The sequence below is a fragment of the Podarcis bocagei genome (genome assembly GCF_964188305.1).
Source record: "Podarcis bocagei genome assembly, chromosome: 1".
Classification (NCBI taxonomy): Eukaryota; Metazoa; Chordata; class Lepidosauria; order Squamata; family Lacertidae; genus Podarcis; species Podarcis bocagei.
The window spans coordinates 94,920,079-94,946,790 of record NC_138125.1 but is presented as its reverse complement, the minus strand read 5'-3'; the positions used below and the strand labels follow the sequence as shown (position 1 = coordinate 94,946,790).

At 40.9% G+C, this 26,712-nt stretch overlaps 1 protein-coding gene across 2 annotated transcripts in view; it reads right to left on the bottom strand.

Annotated features, from left to right (window-relative positions):
• Positions 1–26,712, bottom strand: part of PDIA5 (protein disulfide isomerase family A member 5) — a 151,129-nt gene that overhangs the window by 95,880 nt on the left and 28,537 nt on the right. For both annotated transcript variants that reach the window (XM_081188770.1, XM_081188771.1), the window contains exons 2-3: positions 25,520–25,646; positions 14,415–14,502 (exon numbers count right to left, since the gene is read on the bottom strand). In XM_081188770.1, the coding sequence (XP_081044896.1) occupies positions 14,415–14,502; positions 25,520–25,646 (215 nt within the window). The remainder of the gene's footprint in view (positions 1–14,414; positions 14,503–25,519; positions 25,647–26,712) is intronic.

The following is a 26,712-nucleotide window of genomic DNA, read 5'->3' as shown; positions in this document are numbered from 1 at the left end:
GCCTAGCCTGGAAGTATTATATCTTAGACTGGCACAAAGTGGCAGGATGAAGAGCATTAATAGCAGGGCCAAAGACGGAAGAGGCATCTTCAAAGATTCTTGGATCGAGTCAAACTGAAAGGCACAGAGCAAAATGCATCTGCGCACCAATGTGCCAGCATGGACTGAAATTGCTGAGCACACATTCAACACTTGAGAAATGAGGAACTGATTAGGGCCATTCCCTACACGAAGTGCTGCTTTTGCGGTTGCTGGCATTCCTGTTAATTCTCTCGACATTTTCAAGCTGTCTTTACGGAAAATGTGAAGAATGAACAATAAATAAATTAGCACTATGTTGCAGATAAGACGGGAGAGCTTGGGTGAGAAGAGTTCAGCACATACCCTGCAGATGGTAGTTAGTCTGAGCAGGAAGACTGTAGCATATAGAAACGCATGATAATCAGCAGTCTGGCATGCACTGACATTAGCATTTTAAAGCACTAACTAGCAAAACTAAGACACTAAGACAGACTTCCTCACTTAAAGGTGAACACTTTCACCCATTAAAGCAAAGCTTGCAATCTTGCCAAGGCAATGGCTTCTCACACATAGTGCATGCCAGACCACACGGTCATCAGAAAGTAACAGCTGACGCTGGCTAAAACACCATCCTGTCCAACACAGACCTCCAGGAATTTTGCACTGTTGTACACACTGTGATGGTGGCCCATCACAAACTTCCACCTTTTTCTTAGATCTGCTAGGGCACCAGGTGATTCCTTAAGCAGCAGATGTTACCACCAGTACTAAAGTCAGCTTTATGAGGCTGATCTCATTATCATCTTAAAATGTGGAAACAAGGAGGAAACCGTGCAGTTGCAGTACACTGTGCAAATCGTCTCTTTAAAGCCCCCCAATTAAATACTGCACACAGAGCTAAAGTTAACTTTTCACCAGTGTAATTTAAAATACACAGAGACTCACTCACACCAGGGTTGAGAGACTGTGAGCAAGTGGGGGCAACAGGGGAGAAGAAGAGCTGTTTAACCCTTTCTTTCTTGGCACTTTATTTTCCTGCTCAAAATCACCACCTCCCCCAAAGCATGATTTATGCTTTTCCTCTATAGACAGGGAACAGAAGTTGAGAGAATTTAAGTGCCAGTGGAAAGTGCTAAGCAGCTTCGTCCTTACCATTATTCTGCTTAAACACAGTTGCCTGACACTTCTTGATTTTTTAAGCTGGTAGTGGGGTGATAAAACACATGGCTGCACATACTAACTAGTTTCCGTCTAAGATCAGTCTTCCAGACCCAATGGGGGTGTACTTTGTACTGAAGGAGTACGGTAGATCATGGGAGAAGCCATTTTGTCCCCTCTCTCATCTAATGCCTTATGAGACTGTCCCAGTGCCATCTTTGAATGTGGTGGATCAGCAGTAGTGCATGGCTACTGGGCAGCCACCCAAAGCATCTCTTATCATTTTCAATTACAACCCAGAATGAGACAAGTCATTCAATATTTCCAATCACTGGGTTAGTTCCAAAGGTTTCCTTCGACATGTGGGAGCTTCTTTCCATCCTCAGAAGGGCTGTTTTACAACTTGTACTAGAGCACTACATGAGAAAACCAAAATCAAATATATTATTTTACTTGATGCAAACGGAAGCAAAACAACTGCTAGAGAACCTAGCCAATTTTAGCACTACACAAATAATTCCATCAGCACCTGTGCAAGTGTTTGCTAAACAGTGCAAGCAGCTATTTTCCTGTATCTTTGAATCCTACTCCTTTAATTTGAAAAGAAGTCACAGCTGTGCTGACTTTAACTGCTAAATATATAGCAATTTAGCGCCCACAGAAGCAGTTGAGACCCAAATCAATGCCTAATTTCCCATTCTGATCTTTTACCTGCATTCTAACAATGGTTTGACTGTCCCACGGATGGTGATTGAGAAAGATTATGCAGTGGGAGAAAGCAGGTTATTCATATCCTTTGAACCACATCCTTCCAGAGGCTGTTGACGGGTACTCATAAGTGTCATAACTCACATTTATTATTATTTTTATTCAATTTCTACACAGTCCCCTAGAACTGCCCTTGAAACCACTTACAAAGCATAAAGCACAACAGAAAAATACATAAAATGCATCAATACAATTTAAAACAAGATCACAATCCTTCATCACAAAATCCTTGTTAAACAGCCCTCAGGCAGGAAAAGTTTTTTCTGGACAGAGGCAACAGGCCTTTTTGCCCTCTGGATTCAACCTCACCTTGAGAAAAGCATCTTTTGAAATCTCATAGTCTGTATACATTTCAGGGGAGGATAAGGAAGCACGAGTGTGGTTTGTATCTGATCTAGACAACACAATGCAAGCGAGTATCCCATCAGGTGAACAGAGGCAGGGCTGTTCCAACAGTACATGAGACACTTACATTTAAACCTGCCAGTATGGATTGGCTATGGACAGAATGACACAAACCGAAAGCCTGTTCAGACACTCAGTCTCCTCTCACCTCCGCATAGATTCTTCCTACCTAATTATATCACAAGGTCAGAAAGAGAGCTTTCAGATAATATGTGTACAACTTCTCAGTACACATATTACCTTCCTATATGCAAAGAAACCAAAGGTGCAGCTCAGTCTCACCACATACTGCACCTTGAGCACATTTTGACTGAAATGGCCATTTTGACCTCCCTCCCTCCTGTCTTCCGTCCCCTTTCCACAGATGCCAGAAAATAAACTACCTTACCAAGCATCTGCTTCAGGAAACCCTTTCTGACAGCATTTGGTTAATGCCCTCCTTTATTCTGAATAACAATGTAATAGAAAAGCGGAATCAGTTTTCTGCTCTGAGGAGAATGTCTTTGGATTTTCGCCAACATCCTCTTAAGGAAAAACACCTCACCTCTAGTGTGGAAAAGGGTAATTAGGACAACAGCTCTTGTGATGGAAGAATGTGTATGTGAGAGAAGGAAGAAGGGAAGTCCTTAATAGAGTTTGTAACTCTCTTGATCTCAACACCCCTCCCTTTTACCTATAGTTCAATGCAGTAGAAAAATGCGGGTAGGCTTGGCAGAGACATCAAAATTGTGCTCTTGTAAAGAAGGAGGTCAAACAACTTTTTTTTAAAAAAAAACCCACATTACCTTCAATTCACTTACACTCAGTTATATATTTCCTAAGGTAGTAATTCTAGCACCATATATTGATATTAAGAAATACAAAACTCATACCTTTAAACATACTATATTCTATAACCCAGTTCAATCTGAAAAAAGCACAACTAGTGTATTGGTGTCTATTTTTTGCAGCCATAACTACGAATTTTATAATAGTGGAAACTGTTAACAATGTGGCTCCTTCTTAAACATCTGCTGTTAATAATAGTTGAGCCATGTGATCCTTAGATCTAAGCACAATTGGAAGTGCCACAGATAATCATTACGCCTTCAAGTAACAACTAGAGGTCATTATGGCAAAGCTTCTATAAATGTACAACAGAACACAGCAGCCTTGGTTGAATACCATTCATCTAATTCAGAGCAGCATCTGTAAATACAGAAGGCGGCTGCCCTCATGTGATTAATCCCCAACCTTGAAACCACAACAGAGTTGCCAAAGGACAGTGAGAAACTATCCATTTGGAAAGAATTAGCTAAATATTCATGCTTTTATCTCAGAATGCTGTTCCTAAAATAAAAACAGAACTCTTTGTGGTACCAATTCATCTATTACAAATTTCTGCATAAGTTTCCGGCAAAGCAACAAGTATTTAACAGTGTATCAAGTTAGATGTGAAGGTTTGTGTTGCTGCTGTAGCCATGTTTCTTGGGCGGGGACTTGTTATTAAGTTATTAGAACTTCAGACTGAGTGACAACAACTGCCTTTCTGGAATAGACAAATACATCATCTAACAAGCTCGCAGTCTATATTGTTCAAAGGAAGTCAATTTAACAGCATGGTAAAAGCAGACACCTTATTGCATAAAGACTATCACCCCCAAAATAGTTTGGAAATGTTTTAGTGATGCCAAACTTTGTACTTTCCTTGCTCAGAACACAAACGCTGAAGACTTGTAAAGTTTGTCTCCAATCCAAAGTGCGCACTACAATCTTCTCTGGCTTGGACGGTAATGAAACCAGAGAATATCTTCTCTCTTACTCTCCCAGTGACTGCAACAGAGGTGCACCTCGCTACCACCTTTTTAATACATTTTAATATGTAGTTTACTAAAAGTGTCTAACCTCCTTTGACACCAAAAGTCATGGAAATTATGTGACCCAGAGTTGATGTTTCCTAAAGAAAGCTTCGACGCCAGAATTCTAGCAGATGATCAAGTGATTGAAGTCCTCAAGTAAGGCCTCGTGGCCAGACTAGGTAAGTGGAATGGTGCAATGGGAGATGTGGGTGAGATCCTTGAATGCTACTTCAGTCCCAGTGATATCATCAGGAATACAACAAGGTCCAAACTGGACATGGAACAAAAAGAGCCATTTTCAGATTTGTTTAAATTAAATTTGCTGGGTGCAATTCTGAATCAAGATTGTGTTTGCTTATCACTAGTGTTGTTTTTCAGACTTTGAAGCCATGACTAGAAGGAGATTCATTGGGAATTTGGACTCAATACACTTGCCCCCCCCATTCACTTCCCTGCTTTCTAGTAAACTAGCAATTTAACTGAAAATATAATTAGCAGTGTGTTGAACAAACCCTCTCATTGTGCTGTGGAAGAGGAGGAGGAGGAGAGTGCTATGTAGATCCTTCAAATGCAACCCCTTCCTAAGCAAGACTCGACAATCCTACATATGTCTACACATCAGCTAGATTGGGCTGGCACTGTGATGTCTGAAAGCACATACAGAGGATGTCGTCAAAGGGTCCATGTACTTTTCCCTGTGTCTCAGATTTAAGATCCTCTGCCAGAAAAGGCTCTTTGAAAAGATCCAACACATTATTATTTTTCTCCATATTCTCAAAGCAGCAGTGGTGGCGGTATGCTTTATGAAAGAGAAGCTAGGGAATTGTGCTAGGAAAATGAAAAACATATTGGCTTCTGCTCCAGCTTCAGGGACTCTTTTGGTGTCCCTATTATTGCTTCTTCCTAATTCTGTGGTAGTAGTGGAACCAGTAATAGCAATTCATATTTATATGGATCCTCATGGATTAATGATATTAGGCCTTTCTGTTTCAGTCCTTTATGACGGGGAGGGAGCGCCACAAAGGAAGTGTCAAAATAAAGACTGCAAGAGCTCTTCCTTGAAAAAGGAGAGAGAGAGAGAGAGAGAGAGAGAGAGAGAGAGAGAGAGAAGCAACCCCTGTATGATAATGGTCTCTTGCTTCCACACATGGACAAAAACAAGAGGACCCTCCCAGACTGAAATAGAAAGACCCAAACAGGCAGATAAAGAAATGCCAGCCTGAAGTCTATGACTCATCTCTATGCCTCCGAGACACAGAATCCAACAACTGAAGATTTCAATACAGCTGTATGAAGCTCATGTCAAAATGATTTGAAAAGGAAGCACTGATGGGCAAAACAATTATATTGGGTGTGGCGGGGGATGGGGTGGAGAAAAGTAAAGAGAAAAGACCAGGGAGATGTGAGTGACAGAAAAAAGAGCTCTCTTTTCCAGATTTCTTTTTAAGGAAATGAAGAAATGCCCTACTGTAACTCAGCCTGCAACTAAGCTTGAGCAGGTGCAGATGAAACAACTGCACATTCCTTCCCTGTTTGTCCCTGCCTCCACTTTCCTGCCCTACTTCCTCTGTTGTCATCCCCCACCCCAATCAAATATTAGATTGTAATTTCCTTGAGACAGGGACCTGCCCTGTTGTACTCTGTACAACACTGTGTATACTGATGGCACACAGTAATCACAATCCTAAATTTATGAATGAATGAATAAATATGGGCACAATTCAGAGAAAAATGGGCATGCTTAAAAGTTACTGAAATCAATGTAACTTAAATGTGTGATAGACAAACCTGTTTGGAAAGCAAATAATAGGATAATGAGGTTAGGGAAGCCAAGCATCAAAGTAATTTTGGTCTCAATGTGAAGATTCTACAGGTATCAGTGTTATTTACTTTGGTGCAAGTCTGAACAAGACTTTACCCCTCATTAGCAAACAATTATGTTAGCAAAAATTATGCTCAAGGAAACTCCTCAGATTAAATCATCTCCTGCTGAGAAAAATCATCTCAAATGCATTGCCTGAGACAGTTTACAATCTTGCCATCAGCACTGCAGCTTTCCCCGTGGAAACTGCTGTGATAAGAATACCATTTAAAGATCCACATTAGTAATCTATGGCTAATTAATTCATCATACCGATTAATGACTTTGGCACTGAATGAGGACACTTCTTCACTTTGCAATACCAAGAGCTGTTTCAACTCAAAGACAACAGACTAGCAAGTCAAACGCGAGGCAGGTGTCTTTGGATGTCAACCATAAGGAATGGAGAGTACAACTCAACAGCATAGCATTCCAGCTGTGCAGAAACCAGCGTGTTATAACAAATGGCATTTTCCAAGGAGAGGCATGTTAATAAGTGAATCTCTCTTGAAATCGACACCACTGCACAGAAATAAGCAGTAGGTTAAGGAGAAGTGCCAAACACAGCACAGGATCTCCTGGTGAAAAAAGACAGAGGGACTTTCATCATTTTAAAAAGAAAGAAAAGCTCTTTCATCACAGCCTTTTAAAACAGCTGACAGTCCAATTCTCAATCATCTTGACAGAAGGAGCTCTGCTGGCTTCAGTGATCCTCTCACTTGCCAAAGTACTTTGAGGATCAGCTTGGTAAGAGAATGGTCCTGTCATTCAATAAACTTGCACATATGTCTGGCTATGTGTGAGAAGGAACAGGAAGATGCACATATTTAAATGCAAACATTTTTGATGTCCTATTGAGTTCCAGCTTTTCATATATAGTGGGTTGGATCCAGGCTTTACATAAGTTCCACTGACAGGATGCTTCACTGAAAGATATGGGGTGGACAAAGGTTGTTTTCTCTTATTCCTCCTCCAACCTGCAGCCCACTGTTCCCTCAGAAAAGCTGCTTCCGAGGCTTGGGGCGGGGGGGGGGACGTTCTTGAACAGCATGGGAGCAAGGGCACACTTTGGTATTTCAAATTTCAGTGGCGCCCTGTTCTGCTCAATTCACTACGTCCTACTTATGGTGCCCCCTAGTCTTGGCGCCGAGTGCAATGGAAATGATCGTGCTGCCCTAAATCCACCCCTGGTTGGAGGTGGGACTGAGAGCTGCACTAACAGTCCCTGGGATACAATCCAATTTTCACACGCCTTACATGGGGCACATGTACTAGAAAGAAATGTGAAAACTGGAAGAAACCATGGAAGAATCAACTTCCAACACCATCACCGCCACAGTGGTAGATTCCACAAAATGTGTAACTAGACTCCAGGACAGCACAGAAAAGCTGCAAGGAATACAGGTTGCCCTGAACTTAATTATACAACATCATTCAAGGGCTTTAAAGAAAAGGCACAGTGGGGAACGCTTGATAGCCAAACTTTTAATTAAAAAAGAATAGTCCTGAAAATTCAGTCAATGAAACTTTAGGGAAGAATTAAAAGGAAAAAGTCTAAAGCAGTGCAGCACAGAGGGATATGAGGTGAGGACTCCTCAGATATGCATAAGGATGAGGTGACCTGGGCATCACTGACTAACTGACTCAATGGCTGCAGCACATGTTCTTATTCGTGCTATGGAATCAGTCTGGAGGAAAGTAATAACACTGATATCAATAGAGGTCCTATAAACCAGTTATACCTGCTAAGCAATTCTCCCCTCCTTTAAAAAATGGATGCAGTTTCCATAAAAAAAGAATCTATATCCCTTTTACTAGAGGCTGTTAAGACCATGTACTGCAGAGAAATGGAAAGACCTCAGCCTCCCTACACTAAAATTTTGGTATTTTAAAATATGGAGCATGAGAATGATTGAGAATTTATTCAATCAACTGCAACTCTTAGGGAAAAGGCAAAAATGGAGGGGGGCAAGTATTTAGATATATGGATTCAATTTCTGACATGCCAAAAAAACCCAAGTCAGTAGATAGCAAACCTGAATCCTTAAGATGCTTCTGGGAATATTAACATAGGCAAAACATAAGAGATTCTGTACACCCCGTGCGATTTATGACAGAAAGCCAGAACATTTAATTCTGTCTCCTTTTTCGTTTCTCCTCTGTATAAAATTTCAATACATTATAGCGGAACAATGAATGCAACATCAGTGATGTATTTGTATGTGTTTGGGGATGTTTCAAACACTGCCTAAACATTAAAAGCTTCTCTCCACATTGCCTCAAACCCATTTTGCAGTACGATTCTAGATACTGCTATGAGTTTGGGGGGGGGGAGGAGAGAAGCTGTATGCAGAGAGCCTTCTGACCCCTGGAACCAGCCAGACTAGCTTCTTGATGAGGTGATCTTCTAGGTGATGGATCATTAAGAGAACAAAGGAAAGGGTCTCTGTGTGAGATGACAATTGGGTGGAACCCCCTCCCTTAACTCAACATTTGTTAGAAGGGAAAGCCAGAATTGAGTAGCAGTGATGTAAGCTAAATCAGCGTTTCCCAACCTGGTACCATCCGGATGTTGTTAGGGTTCGATTTCCATCATCCCTGACCATTAACCATGCTGGCTGGGGCTGATTAGAGTCAGAGTACAACATCTGAAAGGCACCAGGTTGGAGAAGGCTGTACTAAATGTTGTTCTCTCTTTGCCAGTATATAATTTTACATTGTCCTCTCAAGTCTTTACTAATGGAGTAGAGAATCATCCTACTAGCTGCCCTAACTCTTTTCTCTTTCCCCCCAAATCCTTAGTTATTCAATGAGATCAATTTTAAATGGCTATGAATCCAGTATGTTAGGCACAAACAATATTAGTTTTTAGAATTTTCCATATGCTTCGACTGAGTTAAAAGTAACTATTATCCATTTCAACACAACAAAGCTTTTACTTTAAAAATGCTTAAACACATAATACTAGGGAAAACTTTCAACATATGATGTTTGACATAGCCTGCATGAGCAGGAAGAACCACAGTGAGCCTTGGACTTGAACACACTCTCCTCCCTCTCCTCCTTCAGTGTGTGCCTGCAAGGAAGAGTTTGAAAATTTGTTCTTGGTTAACCACAGTTTGCCACGTTGTCCAGGCCTAAAATTGTGGTTCACCTTCAAAACGGTTAGCATAATGTGTGAATGGGACCGATTAATGCATTGCCTGCCCCTTGGTCACTGCATTGGAAGAATGCCACTCTGCCTAGACTACTTCATTCAGAAGTCTACTTCTGGGTCAGAGAAGAGCCCATTTGGTATTATGTGCACATCCTGGCACACTGACTGCAGTGCTTAAACATTTACCGAACTGCAATGACGAACTGCACCTCCAGCCCTAGTAGTTAGCCTTTTATTTCTAATCTAGATCTAATGCACTGGATTTTCCACAGTATAATGGGAACATTCTGCTTAAAACTGACAAGCAACAAAAAGTAGATATCATGCGTACACTGTGAAATCTCACCAGACATTATTAATTCAATATTCCAACGTCTCCTCCTCTGCAAATCATTCAAACATCAGACACCTTGGGCAAGGACTCTTTAATTAAAACATGGGAAGGCTACAATAAGTAAGTATTTCTGTCACATCATTTGTGGGCCTTGCATCCTTAGTTGAACATGCTCTGTGTGGATTATGCAGAGAGCAACACGTGGAATGAAATGATGGGTGGTTCAGATTTAAACCTATCATTAAATCGTATTACTGTTCTATAGGAGATAGTATGGGGAACCTCTGGTCCTCCAACGCTGTGAGACTCCAATTCCCATCAGTACCAAGCATCATGGCCAATGGTCAGGATGATGTGAGTTGCAGTTCAGCAAGATCGGGGCGGGAGGGGGCCACAGGCTTCCCACCCCTGTTGGCTGGGATGCTTGAGGAATTTACTCTGTGAATTCCAAAGTGAACTGACCTAACCCCCCCAGGCTCATGTGTAGATTGAGCTTCTTCAGGTTCTGCACTTCTCCCAAATTTGTTTTATAGCTCTAGACTGAAAAACACACCAAAATGAGTTACAGAATGGTTATTTTAGGATACAAAAGGTTTTGAAATGCATACACTGAGATAAAATATTTAAATATATTAATGCAAAAACAGGAAATAGCATTACTATGAATAAATACATGCAAAATTGATGCTGACTGGTAACAGACTGATTCATCCACCCCTAGATGAGGGTATACCAAGTATAGCTACATTTATAATTAAGGCTTCCAAATTGAAACTGCCTTTTAGAGGGTTCACCAGAAACATTTGCTGTTGTGCACAAGGGAGATGTTCACTGAACACAACGTCAAGTGCCCTTGTGGGTTTGAAGTTAAAAGCCCTGCATGCATGGGGACCTAGAACATGGACAGAGTGCCACGTGAAATATCCCAAAACTTTTTGGGGTGGGGGGTGGGAATCAGCATCTGTAGTAGCAGATAGCCTGACCCAATCTGCAACTATACAGAAGTGTAAGAAAATAAGAATCCTACTGGATCAGATTGAAGGCTCCCCTCAAGTGTGGGTTGGGGTTCATTATCAATACTAGGCAAACTGTTACACTTTAACACAGTGACTAAGGGACAGGCAATGCATTAGCTGGCCCCTTTCAGACACTGCACTAACCACAGTTAATGTGTATCATAATTCTATGCCCGGACAACACGGTAAACTGTGGTTAACCAAAAACAGAAGATTCCAAACTCCACAGAAGGAGAGGGGAGCAGAGCGTGTGTGAAAACAAGGCTTGCTGTGGCTGTTCCTGGTTGTGGTATGCAAACTGGACCAATGTATAGCTTACCTTTTGTCCCACAAAGCCTTTATGGCAGGTTCCACTATTGCCACAGTACAAGCCTTTCAAGTGAAAAGCAGTGATGAGAGGGACATAGTGGCCTTTGTGGACTAGATACATTGCCTGTGCTTGTTTTAACTTGAAAACCTAAGCAGTGGTGGGACTGTTCCACCTTCCAAAACACATAGGAATCCCAAGAATTACACCCATAAATATTTTCCAGCGAACACACAAGGAAGAAGTAGTGCCACAATTTACTTCTAAGATGAACAACAAGACTGCACAATAAAGAAGCAGTTTTGAGAATAGCTCCGTGGACAATGCTGGGATCAACAAAGAGATAATAAAATGATGTCGCCTGATAATAGCTGGGGCAGCATCTTCCTTTCTCCCAAGTCAAGAGTAAAACAGTAGCTATAAGAAACAAAACACAGCCAATTTCATAAAAGGCAGAGCTGTCATCGCTGCAGGGAGAGCAGAAGGCAGCAGCCACACAGCACAGCATGCCTGCCAGCCTTGCCAAAACACACACACACACACACACACACACACACACACACACACACACACAATGTTTCTTTCTTCCCCTGTTCAGAAAACTCGCTATACTGTGTGATATGAGAAGCAAAGCCAAAAAAATAAATAAATCTGTGCTACTGGGAAAGGAGAACATAGCAGCCAAACAAACCGCTCCTTGTCAATATTTGTCAAACAAACTGGGCATACACGGTAAATACCCCCCAACATCTGTGTAATTTGCTGCTTCAGCCTTGAGATCCTTGAGAAGGAGTTGCAACATGTGTTTGCAATGGGAGGGTGTCTCTCTCCTCAGGCACCCCCCTGAAGCAGTTTTTGTTAAGACTTGTGGTTTCAAAGTGCCTGCAAAAAAAACTAAGTCATTGGGGGCTGATGACAGAAAGACACACCAAGACATTTCCATATTGTGGGAAGTCTCGCAAAGTTAACAACTAAGCAAACAAACCAACATAGAACTTTCTTTCCAATAATGCCATGAGAAACAATCAAAAATGCAGAAAATGAACCCTGCCCAAGGCAAAACACTGACACAAGCTTAAATCATTGTTTGATTTGCAACACATTTCTCCCAGTTACTATTCAGATCCAGCTTCTTACTGAAACACAAACACACACTGAATTTTTTAAAAGATTTAGCAGTTTCTGCTAGGACACATACACCTGTAGAGTTGGAAGGGACCACAAGGGTCATCTAGTCCAACCCCCTGCAATGCAGAAATCTTTCACCCGACGTGGGGCTCATGATGCAAGACAGCCAACAAATTGAAGCACAAAAGTATATTATGGGAAAGCATTAGTGTTTCCAGAGACATATCAACAGCCCCTCTGAAAGTTTGACTCCAAAGTTACATGCAAGAATATAAGACAGTGATTTTGCTGAAGGGCATGTAGTGACATTTAGTTAGTGGCACAACATTGTCAGACGCTACATGGAACAGAGAAGCAATGTGGTTCCTGCCAAGAAGGCTCATGACCTAAGTTCAACAGGACAAAAGTGAAGGAGAGGACATGACCTGAAGATGGAACAGTGAGGCTTGGGGAGGGTCAAAGTGATACCAGAGGTTTTAAGGAAGGCAGTTGTGTGAGAAGCAATTTAAGCATGGCAGCTAAGGCCATGTTCACTTGAACAGTTATTACAGTTCGAAGAAGTCCACAATGGAAGTAAAATTATTGAAAGGAAGGAAGGATCCACTAAAGGGATCTCACTCTAGAAAGAACAGCAGAGGGACTCCTGGGATAGGGGATACTTTAGCCGAGCAGCTTCTAAAATTCTGAAGATGGGGGAACCATGTGAATCAATTGTGACTCCAAATTCATTTTTTGATACGGCGAGCAGAAACTGGAACCAATTACTTTTTTTAAAATGAACTTGCCAGGCACTGATCAAAGACTATTTTTAAAAAAGATAGTTTGGACTTTGGATTCAGTGCAAGACCCAACACAGCCTCAGTGCTACTCTCAAATCTGCTTTGTGAATGAAACAATCCTGGAGCCATTCCAAGAAAAGTACTTTTGCAGCTCATACAAGTGGCATGCAGCAAAATTCATTAAGATGGGGATGGCTAACCTGTGGCCTTCCAGTTGGTGTTGGACTCCCATCAGTCCCAGACCATCAGCCCCAGTCAGCATGGCCAGTGGTCAGGGATGGATGGAAGTAATAGTAATAGTACAGCAGCATCTGGTTAGCCAATCCTACGTTAATGCAGTATCTGTAAAGCACACTTAAAGGCTTGGGAGAAACCAACTATATTATGAATTATATTTAATAACCAGCTAAAAGTGATTCTCAAATAAATTCCAACCATGTAACAGAAGCATAGGAAATTCTCCGCAAGCAAAGTAAAGGCGTAACAGAACGTTCAGTGCCTTACCACTGCCTATCCTCCTCTCTCAACGATATGCTGAACATATACAAAGATGTACTTAAAGATGACACTTCTCCCCTTAAAATGGTATCCTAGAAGGTGCTAGAAGCACACCAAAAGCTTATATGCACTGAAATCCTCCATACTCCTCTGACAGAGGGAGAAACAAATAACTTAAAGATTATTTGAATGCAAGAGCCTGCATTCTCTGGAGGTTTTAACCAGGGATGAGGAACCTGTGCCCCTCCCAAGTGCTGTTGTACTACAACCCACATAATCCCTGACAATTGGCCATGCCAGCTGGGGCCGATAGGACTCCCAGGAACATCTGGAGGGTCATAAACTGGAGGGTCATATCAAAGGCAAGTGATCTAAATCTCCCAGGACCAACAATACCTCTCAGTCAGAACACTGCAGGTTTTATCCCTTTGTTCGGTTGTTCTCCCTAAAGCGAGGGGTACCGGGAAGACCACATAAAGCAGCAGAGCCGCGTGTAGGGGACAGAGGATGATAATACTGCCTGGATTAATGGGGCCAAGGAGGAATGTGGTAGTTACAGAGTGTTGCGCAGAATAGTAGCAGGTGGCTCTGCCTGTGTGATATTTTGTCACTAATATCACACCTGCGATATTAGTGTCAAAATATCACAGGTAGATCATGATGTCTGTGGTAGATCACTGGCTCAACAACTTTGACCCGAACCCCAAAAAGGGGGTAGATCACTCTGTTAGTAGATCGCAGTCTCTTGGGAGTTGGCCACCCCTACAATACAGTGGTACCTCAGGTTAAGAACTTAATTCGTTCTGGAGGTCCCTTCTTAACCAGAAACTGTTTTTAACCTGAGGTACCACTTTAACTAATGGGGCCTCCCGCTGCCACCGCCATGCGATTTCTGTTCTCATCCTGAAGCAAAGTACCTGAGGTACTATTTCTGGGTTAGCGGAGTCTGTCACCTGAAGCGTCTGTCACCTGAAGCATCTGTAACCCAAGGTACCACTGTATAGGAAGCCGTGGGGAACAAAAGACAATGCTTTCTCCTTGCCACATAAAGCACACAACGGCAGCAAAATCTTGCTTGTTTAGACATGGGCAATTCACCAGGTGGGAGAAGGGAGGGCACCATATTGGGCAGGACATTACATACCCGCAATCTATCCATGATATAGTACCTCGGCCTTTCACCGCTTGGGCTACATCAGATAATAACCTGAGTGAAGTGTCAGCAGCAGCCGCTGGAAAAGAGAGCAAAATAAACAAACAAATAAATAAATGTACTGTATGTATTGAAACAATAATTAATATCCAGTGCAACTCTGCAGAATTCTGTGCTGAAACACTTTCACTAAGTTCTCCCTGCCAGAAAACAAACAGTTGCCAGAGGCAGCATAGGCTTTTCCCTCAACATTTTACTAAGGGCTGGGATCCAAAGAGCCACTTTAGATATGCCCAAGAATCTGGGCATGCTCAGTAGGATTTTAGATTTGTCTTCTTCCTTCTTTGGACACTCTGCTCCATATCGCACACTGTTTCTGGATGTCAGTTTCAAGTGTGGTTTACCATCTGTCATGGATGTTGTTGAAATGTCACAAGCCCAAAACCTCCTTAGGTACGGGGGGGGGATTACATTCACTTTCTGTCAATGAATACAGTAAGCCAGATGTGATGAACCTTTGGCCCTCCAGATGTTCCTGAACTACAGATCCCATCATCCCTGGCCTTGCTTGCTGGGGCTGATGGGAGTTGTAATACAGCAACAATTGGAGGGCCCTATCTGCAGCAAGGAAACTATGTTTGCCTACCTTTCATCATGCTGATCTTCATGGCTAAGCAATTTCCTCTCTAGCTTTTAGCTTCCCCAAGCAAGTATGTCCCTGCTCCCATTCATTTCCCCTTCCATGTGCTTGGGCAAGTTTCAACACTGACAAGTAAGTTTTTGTTTTAGTCAGTCCATACCAGGACACCAAGAACAGAGTCAGGACAGGTTCTAAGTAGAGGCCAGTATGAGATGCCTCCGTGTCTGTTTGGCAGCATGAGACAGTCTCCCATCCCTGAGCTGTACTTGGGAAGACACAGCCAGAACCAACCCATGTTCTGAATCAGGACCCTGCTGGTGTTCAAGAATAGCAAGAGCCAAATACAAAGCTGCTCAATGTGCATCTAGTTGTCACACCACACCATGCCCAGCTCTCAAGTCCCATTAACTGGACAGCTCTCCTACTATTCTAGAAACCTTATCTCTGATTCATTGGACAGCTCACCATCCTCAATGGCAAGATTGAAATCTGAGCCACGGTGATGAGAACAGGGCAAACAGTAAGAAATCTTCAGACATAATAAAATATATTTTCTTTTTTTTTTTTTTTAAAGATTTTTTATTGCGTTTCTTTTCATAGATTTACAAATTTGTTTACATGGCAAGATACAAGAAACATTTTTTGTATATATGTATAAGAAAGAATAAAAACAAGAAAAAATGTTATGAAACTTTCCTTAACATCCTTCAGCATTTCACTTTTGGACCTCCTCACATCCTCTCAGCATTGCGTTCATTATTCTAACCAGTTCAGCAATTTGTTATCTTGTTTCCCATCTTATTGTACCTTTAAATATATTATGTTACCAATTTCAGAAAATTGTAATTTAGTTTTGACGTTGTTAATAAACATAATAATTTGTTTCAAATATTTCTCGTTTTTTCTATCAATACTTACTTTATCATTTCTTAAAATAAATTACGGAAACATAGCGTTTCTTAATCGTGCGCTATCTTAACATTCAAACAACTTATAATGTTTTTGCAAATAGTCCTTAAATTTTTTCCAGTCCTCCTCCATAGTTTCTTCGCTCAGATCTCGGATTCTGCCAGTCATTTCTGCCAACTCCATGTAGTCCATCAACTGCGTCTGCCAGTCCTCCAGTGTGGGTAAATCTGGTGTTTTCCAGAACTTAGCGATGAGAATCCTAGCTGCTGTGGTTGCATACATAAACAAGGTTCTATCCTTCTTTGGCACCTTCCGGTCCACCATGCCCAAGAGAAAGGCCTCTGGTTTCTTAGAGAAGGTATATCTAAATACCTTTTTCAGCTCATTATGTATGATTTCCCAAAAGGCCTTTACTTTCGGGCAGGTCCACCAGAGGTGAAAGAATGTCCCTTCTGCCTCCTTGCATTTCCAACACTTATTATCAGAAAGATGATATATTTTAGCCAACTTGACTGGAGTCATGTACCACCGGTATACCATTTTCATAATGTTCTCTTTCAAGGCACTACATGCCGTGAATTTCATACCGGTGTTCCATAACCTTTCCCAGTCTTCAGACATAATGTTGTGTCCCACATCCTGTGCCCATTTTATCATAGCAGATTTAACTGTCTCATCCTGTGTGTTCCATTTAAGCAGCAAGTCATACATTCTCGAAAGTACCTTAATCTTTGGTTCTAGCAACTCCGTCTCCAGTTTCGATTTTTCCAACTGGAAACCCACTTTTCTGTCCATTTTGAATACCTCTTGAATTTGAGCATAATGTAGCCAGTCTCGCACCTTACCTTTTAATTTGTCCTGGCTTTGGAGCTTCCAATTATCTCCAACTCTTTCAATCAGTTCCCAATACTTTGGCCAGTAGGCCTCCATATTGGGCTTTTTTTTTGAAATCTTGGCTTCCACAGGTGATAGCCACCTCGGGGTCTTGCTTTCTAATAAGTCCTTGTACTTCGTCCAGACGGCAAAAATTGATTTTCTGACAATATGGTTTTTGAACAATTTATGAACCTTCGCCTTGTCATACCACAAGTATGCATGCCAACCATACACGTTGTCAAACCCTTCCAGATCTAGGACATCGGTGTTTTCCAACAGGAACCAATCCTTCAACCAGCAGAAGGCTGCAGCTTCATAGTACAACCTTAGGTCCGGCAGGGCAAACCCCCCTCTTTCTTTTGAGTCGGTTAGTATTTTGAATTTTATTCGGGGCTTTTTGCCCTGCCAGACAAACTTAGAAATATCCTTCTGCCATTTTCCAAAACATTCCATTCTGTCCACGACCTGAAGGGTTTGAAATAAGAACAGCATTTTTGGCAAAACACACATCTTTATAGCTGCGATTCGGCCTGACAAGGTAAGTTTCAATCTTGACCAAATATCCAGATCTTTTTTAATTTCCAACCAACATTTTTCATAGTTATCTTTAAAAAGATTTAAATTTTTGGTGGACAAATATACCCCCAGGTATTTCACTTTCTTAACCACACTTAGCTCTGTCTCTTTCTGATACCCCTCTATCTCTGTAGATGTCAAATTTTTGACCAAAACCTTAGTTTTTTGTTTATTTAACTTGAATCCCGCCACCCGACCAAACTCCAAGATAAGTTCCAAAACTCTTTTTGTGCTAGATACTGGCTCCTGTACTGTCAAGACTAGGTCATCTGCAAAGGCTTTCAGTTTGTATTGTTTCGCTCCGACCTCTATACCTTGCACCAACTGGTCCTCCCTAATCATATTCAGCAATACCTCCAGAACAGAGATAAATAGCAGAGGGGATAAAGGGCACCCCTGTCGTGTCCCTTTTTCAATTAGAAGTTCATCCGACACCACATTGTTCACTATCAACTTGGCTTTTTGCTCTGAATAAATTGCTTCTAGTCCATTTTCAAACCCCCGTCCCACTCCCATCCCCTTCAAGTTTTTCTTCATAAACATCCAAGAAATGTTGTCAAATGCTTTCTCCGCATCAATAAAGATTAAAGCAGCCCTTGTGTTTCTAATTCTCAACAACTCCAATATATCAATAATGTTCCTGGTGTTATCAGACATGTGTCTACCAGGGAGAAAGCCTGCTTGGTCCTTGTGAATTACTTCGTTTAAAACGTTTTTAAGTCTACTTGCTAAAATGTCTGCAAATATTTTGTAATCCACATTCAGGAGTGAGATGGGACGGTAGTTCTTAAGCTGAGTCTTTTCCTTCTCTGACTTAGGAATCAATGTGATGAATGCTTCTTTCCACGTTTCCGGTGCCCTTCTCCCCTCCATAATCTGGTTGCAAACCTCCAGCAACGGTTGTATCAAACAATCCTTCAGAGTCTTATAATATTTGGAGGTGAGACCATCTGGGCCTGGAGATTTGCCAAGTTGCATATTTTGTATGGCACCTTCAATTTCCTGTTGAGTTATTTTACTGTTGAGAATTGATCTTTTATCTTGACTTATTTTGGATAGTCCATTTGTCCTCAAAAATTGGTCTATTTCCGATTCTTTCTGAGGCCCCTGTGCATAAAGTTCTTTGAAATATCTGTGGAAGCACTTTCTTATTTCTTCTGGTTTCTGAACTATTTTTCCTTGAATCTCCAAGTTTGTGACCGTGTTTAGCTTTTGTCTTTTTTTCAATTGCCAAGCTAGCAACTTTCCACATTTATTTGCTGATTCAAACGATCTCTGCTTCATTTGTTTGATTTTCCACTCAATCTCTTGATTAATCAATTTCGAATATTGTGCTTGATGGAATTTGATCTCTCTTAGCACCTCCTTTGACTTCGGATTAGTTCTCAGCTTTTTCTCTCCTTCACTTATTTTCTCTAGAATTTTTTCCTTTTTTCCATTCCAAAATTTTCTCTTTATTGTATTCTGTTGTATCAGAAACCCTCTCATTACAGCTTTGCTAGCGTCCCAGATTATTCTTTTCTCCACCGTAGTATTCAAATTTATTTCAAAGTAGTCCTTTAGCGTTTTTTGGGCCTTCTTAACAATCTCTTGATCTCTTAGCAAGGTGTCATTCATTCTCCATCTGAAGGATCCAGTTGGGAAAAGTCTCAATTCCATTTTTAAGGCATTATGGTCGGAGCAGGTTTTTGGGCAGATTTCCACTTTTCTCGTTTTCGGAGCCAGCCCTCTAGATATCCAAATTTGGTCGATTCGTGTCCATGACAAGTGGGCCTCAGAAAAGAAAGTTCCTTCTTTACCCAAGGGGTTCCTTGTCCTCCAAATGTCAATCAAGTCCATATTGTCTGTCATCTCAAAAAAAGTTTTAGGGAGTCTGCCGTCTGTTGTTAAGTTTTGATTTTGAGATTTGTCCATATTTGTAGACACCACCCCATTCATGTCTCCCATCACAATAATATTTGCATAGTCCAGATAGTCCATCATTGTCTCATGCAGCTTCTTGTAGAATTCTGATTTTCCATCATTTGGCGCGTAGATTCCTAATATCAAAATCTTTTCCCCTTGTGTTTGGATTTCAATTGCGAGGATTCTTCCATGATCATCTTTAAATAGAAATTTTGGCGACAGGTTCTCCTTTGCATAAATTACAACACCTCTTTTTTTAACTTTGTCTGATGAGATAAATTCTTGGCCAAGTCTTTTATTGATTAATACTTTCCTGTGGAGCCTAGTCACATGTGTTTCTTGCAAACATATTACATCCAATTGTTCTTTTTTTAGGATATGAAATATCCTTCTCCTTTTTTCCGGAGAATTCCCGCCATTTATGTTCCAACTAAGTAGCTGCAGAGACATCCTGTTCTAATTAAGATGTTCTTAAGATGGGGTGTCTTTCTTTTGTTCAGATCCCGAAGGTATAGGCGTTGGCCCACTTCCGGGCGGTGCTGGTGCTGGTAAAACTGGAAGCCAATCCGCTCCTTTTTGGAGATCTTCTCCGTGGTCGTGAAGGAACCTTTGGTTATCTTCAGGTGTTCTTATTTTAACCTTCCTTTCTTTGTAGGTGAAGGATAATCCCTGTGGAAACTCCCACCTATAGGGAATTGCGTTGTGTCTCAGCAATTTTGCTAATTCTGTATAGGTGGCTCTAAGGTCCAGCAGCTGCCTCGGAATATCTCTGTAAATTTCCACTCTTTTGTCTTGTATTTCAATTGCTTTTTTGAAGTGAAGGCCTAGGATCTTGTCTCTCTCTTCCTTTGTTCTTAAAATTATCAAGCAGTCTCTGGATCTGTCTTTCCTTACCAGTCTTCCCAATCTGTATGCCGAGACAATCCTAAAATCCGTGTCTTCCTTTAAACCCCAGAACTTCGAGAATTCCTGTGTTAAGTATCCAATCAAGTCTCCTTGCTCGAGTTCTGGAATACCTCTCAATTTGATGTTGCTCTCACGATTTTTCAGTTCCACCATTGACAGATAGACTTGTTGTTCACCCACCTGTTTGTGCAGGGGCCTAACTTCTCCTTTTATTTCTTCAACCTCTTTTTGTAGGACTCCCACTTTCTGGATTGCTTCTCCAGCTAATTCTCGATTTTCCGCTGTTGCTCCTTGCAATTTCTCTATGGCTTGCGTGTGCTGGGAAACTTGGTCAGTCAGTTTTTGGATCGAGGAAGTTGCTTTATCTATCTTCACAGACTGATCGTCCACCTTCTGATTTAAACTTGATAGTTGCTCCAATATTTGTTTTAATAGTGTGTCTGACCCACCTGCTGCCATATCTTCCTCAGTGGACTTCTCAGTTATTTCCCCTTGTTCTCTATGAGACACCAGTACAGCTGGAACCGACGATCGGCGTCCTTGGGTCAATGTTGTTTGTACAAATTGTGCTGGTCTTCTTTCCTTTTCCTTTTCTTTTTCCTTAGCCTCTTTAGATTCCTTTGCTTTAGACGCTCTTGTTCTCCCTGCACCACTCATTACACATCTGTCAATGTTCAAGGTCAAATTGTCTATTGTTCCATGGGAAAGACGAATTCAGGAGTAAACAGCCAGTGAGATGGAATTCAAAACAAAAGTCAGTTCCCAGGATTTTATAATCCGAAAGCCCTGTAGGGGGAGTGCCACCCGGTTTCAAAGACAAAGAAGGAAGTAATCCGCCATTAAAGTTCCAAATTGTTTCAGAACAGTAAATTCGTTAATCCAAAAGTCCCTTCATAAATTCAAGATCTCCCAAAGCACCTTTTATAAATCGACAGAGTTTCACGAAAGGTGCTTGTAACAGTATCCCAATCAGACTTTTCTGCTCAAATGTAACAATTACTTTCTAGCACAGTTTGCAACTGTTTCCGCAGTTTGACACAGTCTCTCTCTCTGGCAGCCCGACAATCTGGCTCTTTAAAAATACAGCCCAAAGAAGAAAAAAGATAGGAGGAAAGTCACCATCTGCTGCTTCTTTTAGTCAATGTCCATTTCCACCTTCAGCTCAATAAAATAGGCAGATTTTATAGCACGAAAAAGTTTAAACTTCCCAAAGTCCCGTTTCAAATGCTTCCGTTTCTAAAAGCTTTGCTTTGATCTTGTCAGCAATGTCGGAAGACGGACTTCCCTTTTCTCGTCTCCCGCTTTCAGCCAAATTAGCCGAATTTCTTTTGCCAAATTTTAAACCCCTTTACTCACGGGTATGTTGCTTGCAGTTTAGCGTTGATTTTAGGAAGAAGGATCAGCGCTCATAATAAAATATATTTTCTAGGGAGGGAAAGTTGAACTCTGAGAAGACTGCCCCCTTTCCTTGCAATTTTTACTCAAGTAGGGTTTTGCATAAAATTAGTTAATATTGTTACCACAACTGCATTTAGCTATATCGTTAAGTGTGAATATTTTACACATGTAAATTTCCTCCATCTATTTAGAGAGCTAATCTTAGCTTCTTTTCCATTGCTTAATGTGAAAAATCTGATAGATTGTTTTTAACAGTCAGATTCAGCTCTGATATGTGTCATGCATCAGATATGAGACACATTTTTTTTAATAAAAAATAACAGTAAGATAACGTTTACAGCAATCTTTTAGGAAATATTAATGCCATCCTATTCTGTATGTTTGGATATGCAGTTAGATACTCTACTTGACAGCAAAAAAACAAAAGACACATAGGCCAGCACTGCTTTAAAATCCTCTTTCAAATTCAGAGAATGACGTTAGAAACCCTGTTGCAAATTGAACTTTAAGAGTTAGTACAGAAAGACAAGAGTAGAAAATGAGCTTGCTATTCTACCTTATGCTACCAATAGCATAAATATTTTAACAGCAATTAGGTCACGTGAGCATCCATTAAAAGCTATTTCACTTTCTAGAGCAATTGAGGAAAAGTTTATCCTTCTGCTACAAGTGCCTTATCTGAATTTTAAAGGAAATCTTACAGTAGAGAGGTAGGTGAAGAGGAACAGCATTTTCACTATTCTCCCCTGCTACCATCAAACCCACTGTTTTAGAATGCATGGATAGAGAGAATCTGATACACCGTCATAGTGCTGTGAGGAGAGGAAGAATCCCAAATACCCTTCAGGAACAACCAGCAGGAGACTCCAGGTGCTCAGACTCCTACATGGTCATGTGGTTCCAAAACAGGTGAGAGGCTGCTCACACACAGTATGAATTGAGGACGTTCCTTCTCAAACATAAAAAGTGAACATTATGGGAATACTGTAAAGGCAGACTGACAGATGTGAAGAGGAATTCTAATTAGCACCTAAATAATCCCTTCATTTAAGATAGTTCTTTTCCACAAACAACTTCTACTGCAGAGAAAGGTAACTTGGGTTTACATTATATTAAGAAATGAGGTAACAATATCCCAACTCTGAAAGATAATTCCACTCTACAGATTTGTTGAGCTATTCCTTGTCGAAGACAATGTGCATTGTTTTGCTGATAATTAGCAATCCACATTATCTTGCAAGTTATATATTTACTTTTAATATATAATTATTAATTAGTGGGTATACTGTATGATATAGTTCTGGATTTCTAAATGCTCAATGGCCTTTCTAGATCAGATTGTTCCCATGTGGTGTCCCGATTTTTTTGAAAATCTTACTAGCACTGTGGGTTTTTTTATTATATGCAATGCACAAATGAAATTAATTATATTCTCTGATAACCAACAGCCATAGCAGACCCTAATGTTTCTGCTTTCTACTTGTGGCATGCTGCAAATAGTATGATATACATTATTCTGTATTATCAATAAAATGTACTTATTATTTAATTATTCACTGCTATCAATGTGCATTGTGCTTTACAGTGTACATAAGGTCAGGTCCTTGCCTCCCAAATCTGAATTTGACATAGGAAATTCTACTGGACACAGTGGGTTTAAATTCTGCATAAGAATGCATGGGGCCACTATTAGTTACCTTTTCTGGAAGAGCTATAAAGACCAAAAAACAAACAAACCCCACATCAACAGGAGCAGACAACTGTATATGCTCCTGGACAGCAGTCTAACAAGATAAAAAATGTATTTAAATATCAGTGATGTGTATAAAGAGATGAGCAATGAAAATTACTCTCTGGGAAGACTACCCTCTGCCAGAGGCACCATCTCCCGAATATCACATATGCTAGTTTATGTGTGCAAAATCCCACCTGACATTTATTAAAGGGGAGTGAGAGAAAGGGATGGGTGTAGCAACAGATGACAAATGGAGCTATGCAGTCCCTTAGTAGTGGACAGGCCATTTCTAAGTGTTGTTCATCACTGGTCCTTCCCTAGTAACTCTGAAGAAGTTTTTTCATTGGAACAAGTGTTTCAGGACACTTTATAGCTGAGTCCTGTTGAATTATTTTGACTTTGATATTAGCACAGACATTACTCCAAACCATGGTTTGTATTTAGAACCTGAACCATGTACTGAACTTCCAAACTCACAGGCAAATCATGCATTATTTCCACTTGTTTGCTTTCATTTTCTGACAGCTGAGCAATCCAGGCTCTGGGGGGAACTGTGGACATAACTATTGTTTGTGGACTCCGACAGCACTCGAAATCACAGTCGGCATATCCCACTTTAAACCATGGCTGCAGCTTCTGGTCTGCTGGCCAATCTTCTTAATCGTGGTTTTGGAAGGTGGCTGAATCAAGCATCTGTTCCCTTTCCTGTCCCCTCCATTATCTAATTAATCAATAGAAATTAGTAAAAGAGTCCTGCCTTAGTAGCAAGAAGAGATGAACCTCAGTCACTTAAGATTCCATAAAATTCTGCCCTTTAATCTAATTATGTTGCAGTCAATGTAATATATTCTAAAATCAGATAAATTAAAAAAACCCTAATTCTTGAATAAGCTTCCCCAAACAAGCTACTTGGGAGAAGCAGCTCCCTCCCTTTCAGAATAAGCAACAAGGGGGCTTAAGCCTAAGAGCAACTGAAAACTGCGTAATAAAATTTAAAAACCAACATCTCTTGGCTTGTTCCTCTTCCTCACCCAAAGGGGGGACTCAAGGAGGGAATAAAAAAGCATTAAAGAGACCAATTTGATCTAATTTCCAAGCTAATGTGCAGATCATACATCTCCTGGCCAAGTAAATATCACAGCCATGAAATATTAGGCGTAATTAGCCTTTCTACACACAGTGCCCTAAATGGGCCAAGCTCTTGCAAATAATCTTGCCAAGAGCAGCTCACAATCCAGTACAGACAATTAAAAAGAAAGAGAAAGAAAGCAGAAGAAAAGCTGTACTATAGAATCAGGGATGGAGGCAGAAGGAGGAAACCAGCAGAGAAAAGAAGTTGATTGTAACTGAAAGAGACAGCAAGTGGGTGGCTAGGAGACAAGAAGTTAAGAAGGGTATTTCAAGCGGAGGTGAAGCATAAGAAGATGCAAACGGAACAGACCAAAGGCGGGGGGGCGGGGGGGGGGGCGGAGAGAGAGAGAGAGAGAGAGAGAAGGAAACAGAAAGATAAACACAAATGCTGGTGACACCAACTTGGTGTGTGGGGATGCTTGTATAACTAGGCGTAGAGGAAGGAAAATTGCTCTTTTTCACACACAGTGTTTATATATTATATATATACGATAAAGGGCAAATAAAACTATTGCTGAGAACATCCTTGATGTGTGTTAAGAGAACAAAGGGAAAAGAATGGTATGAAGAGTGCCTCAAGGCAAAAGAGTGGAATGACTTGTGTGATGTTAAGCCGAAAAGCTCACCAGATCTGCCTCCATCTGCGCTTCTCGTTATAGGACTGCTCTTACAAAACAGAAGCGATACATCGTTTTATTTATAAAAGTTATAAAATTAAAAAAACTTATTTTGTTCGGTGTAAGGACAGGAAGAAAAATAGCAAGAGAGAAATGAATTCATTCCTGGGGGTGGGGGGGATCAAAAGTTTTATCAGCAAATGCTTGTATCAGTCTGCAAAACAGTCTGCTATTTATCAGATATACAGTATATAAGGTCTGAAATCAAGATTTAACTTTTAAAAAATAATAATAATCCTTGCTCTTTTTGTGATCCTTTCAACCTTGACAGCTACTCAGCATTATTTGTTAACATATTAATTGCTCTTAAACCTTTGCTTGTTTTTTAATGAGCAGCACTCACAAGATTTGGAATATAGCACCAACACATTGTTCCGTGTTCTCAGGAGCTTCTTGAAGTCCTTCTGATCACTAATTTTCTCTATCAATGGGGACATCTTTGCTGATAATAGGCAGGCTGGAAAGATGGTCTGCAGTGGAAAGACAAAGAGAAAAACAAGCAGGCACATTACTATTACGACACAACCTGTTTGCATGACAGGGGGCTGAATACAAAACAGGCAGCAATAAAACATGTGACATAAGTATGGGGTTAAACAGGCCACAGCTGTATTGATTACAGATGTCAGCAGGTTTTGGCAAAGGGAATGGGTATGTCTCCTTAAATCAACCAGCCCACCTGTGAGTTGTGGATCAGCAGGGTTGATCAAGGTTACAGGTCACCCTATGACATGCATCAATTCTAGGAAACCTCCATAACCACCATTTGGGGGTGCTATGGCCCGTCAGCCCCCGAGTTAAGGAAAAACGCTATAAATAAGTCAGAAATTAAATCATTATAACAAAGGAGGGGGGAACTATGTAAGATCACATAGAAAAGTTTTCTGCTCTACAGCACCATCTGGTGTTGCATGTTTATAACACATTCAAAACCAGTGGAAGAACAAAGTTTTTTGTTCTTTGTTTTTTGACTAATGTAGCTGAGTTCCTATTTAACCATGGTATGGTATAGCATCACATGTGAACTGGACCACTGGTTCTTAGTCCACAACCTGCCTTCCCAGACACAAAGACCTACCTGAAGTCTTAAAAATGCAGATATGAGACAAATGTATCCCTAAACAGGTAAGCAAGTGAAAGACCCACTGTAGGGTAGGGATGGCAAAGAAAGAAAGCAATGCCCAAATTTCAAACCACTATGAGTCATAGGACTAGAAAGCCATCTCATAGCAAGGCAGAACACTGGTTGACCTTGCTCAGTTTAGTCTACACAAACTGGCAAAGGCTCTCCAGGGTTTCAGACAGGGGACAATCCCAGTCCTACCTTGACACAAAACATGTGCTCTCCCAATGACCTGTGTCCCTTCCTCTGCTTGATGCAGCAAGCAATCCTGGGACACCAATGGAAACAGACCCCAAAGAGGTCATGGAGAAACTAAAAGGGTTTACAATAGGGATACAACAATCCCTCACACCATCCAGCAAGTTAGTGGCATTGGTTTCCATTAGAACTGCATGGTAAATATATATTAGACG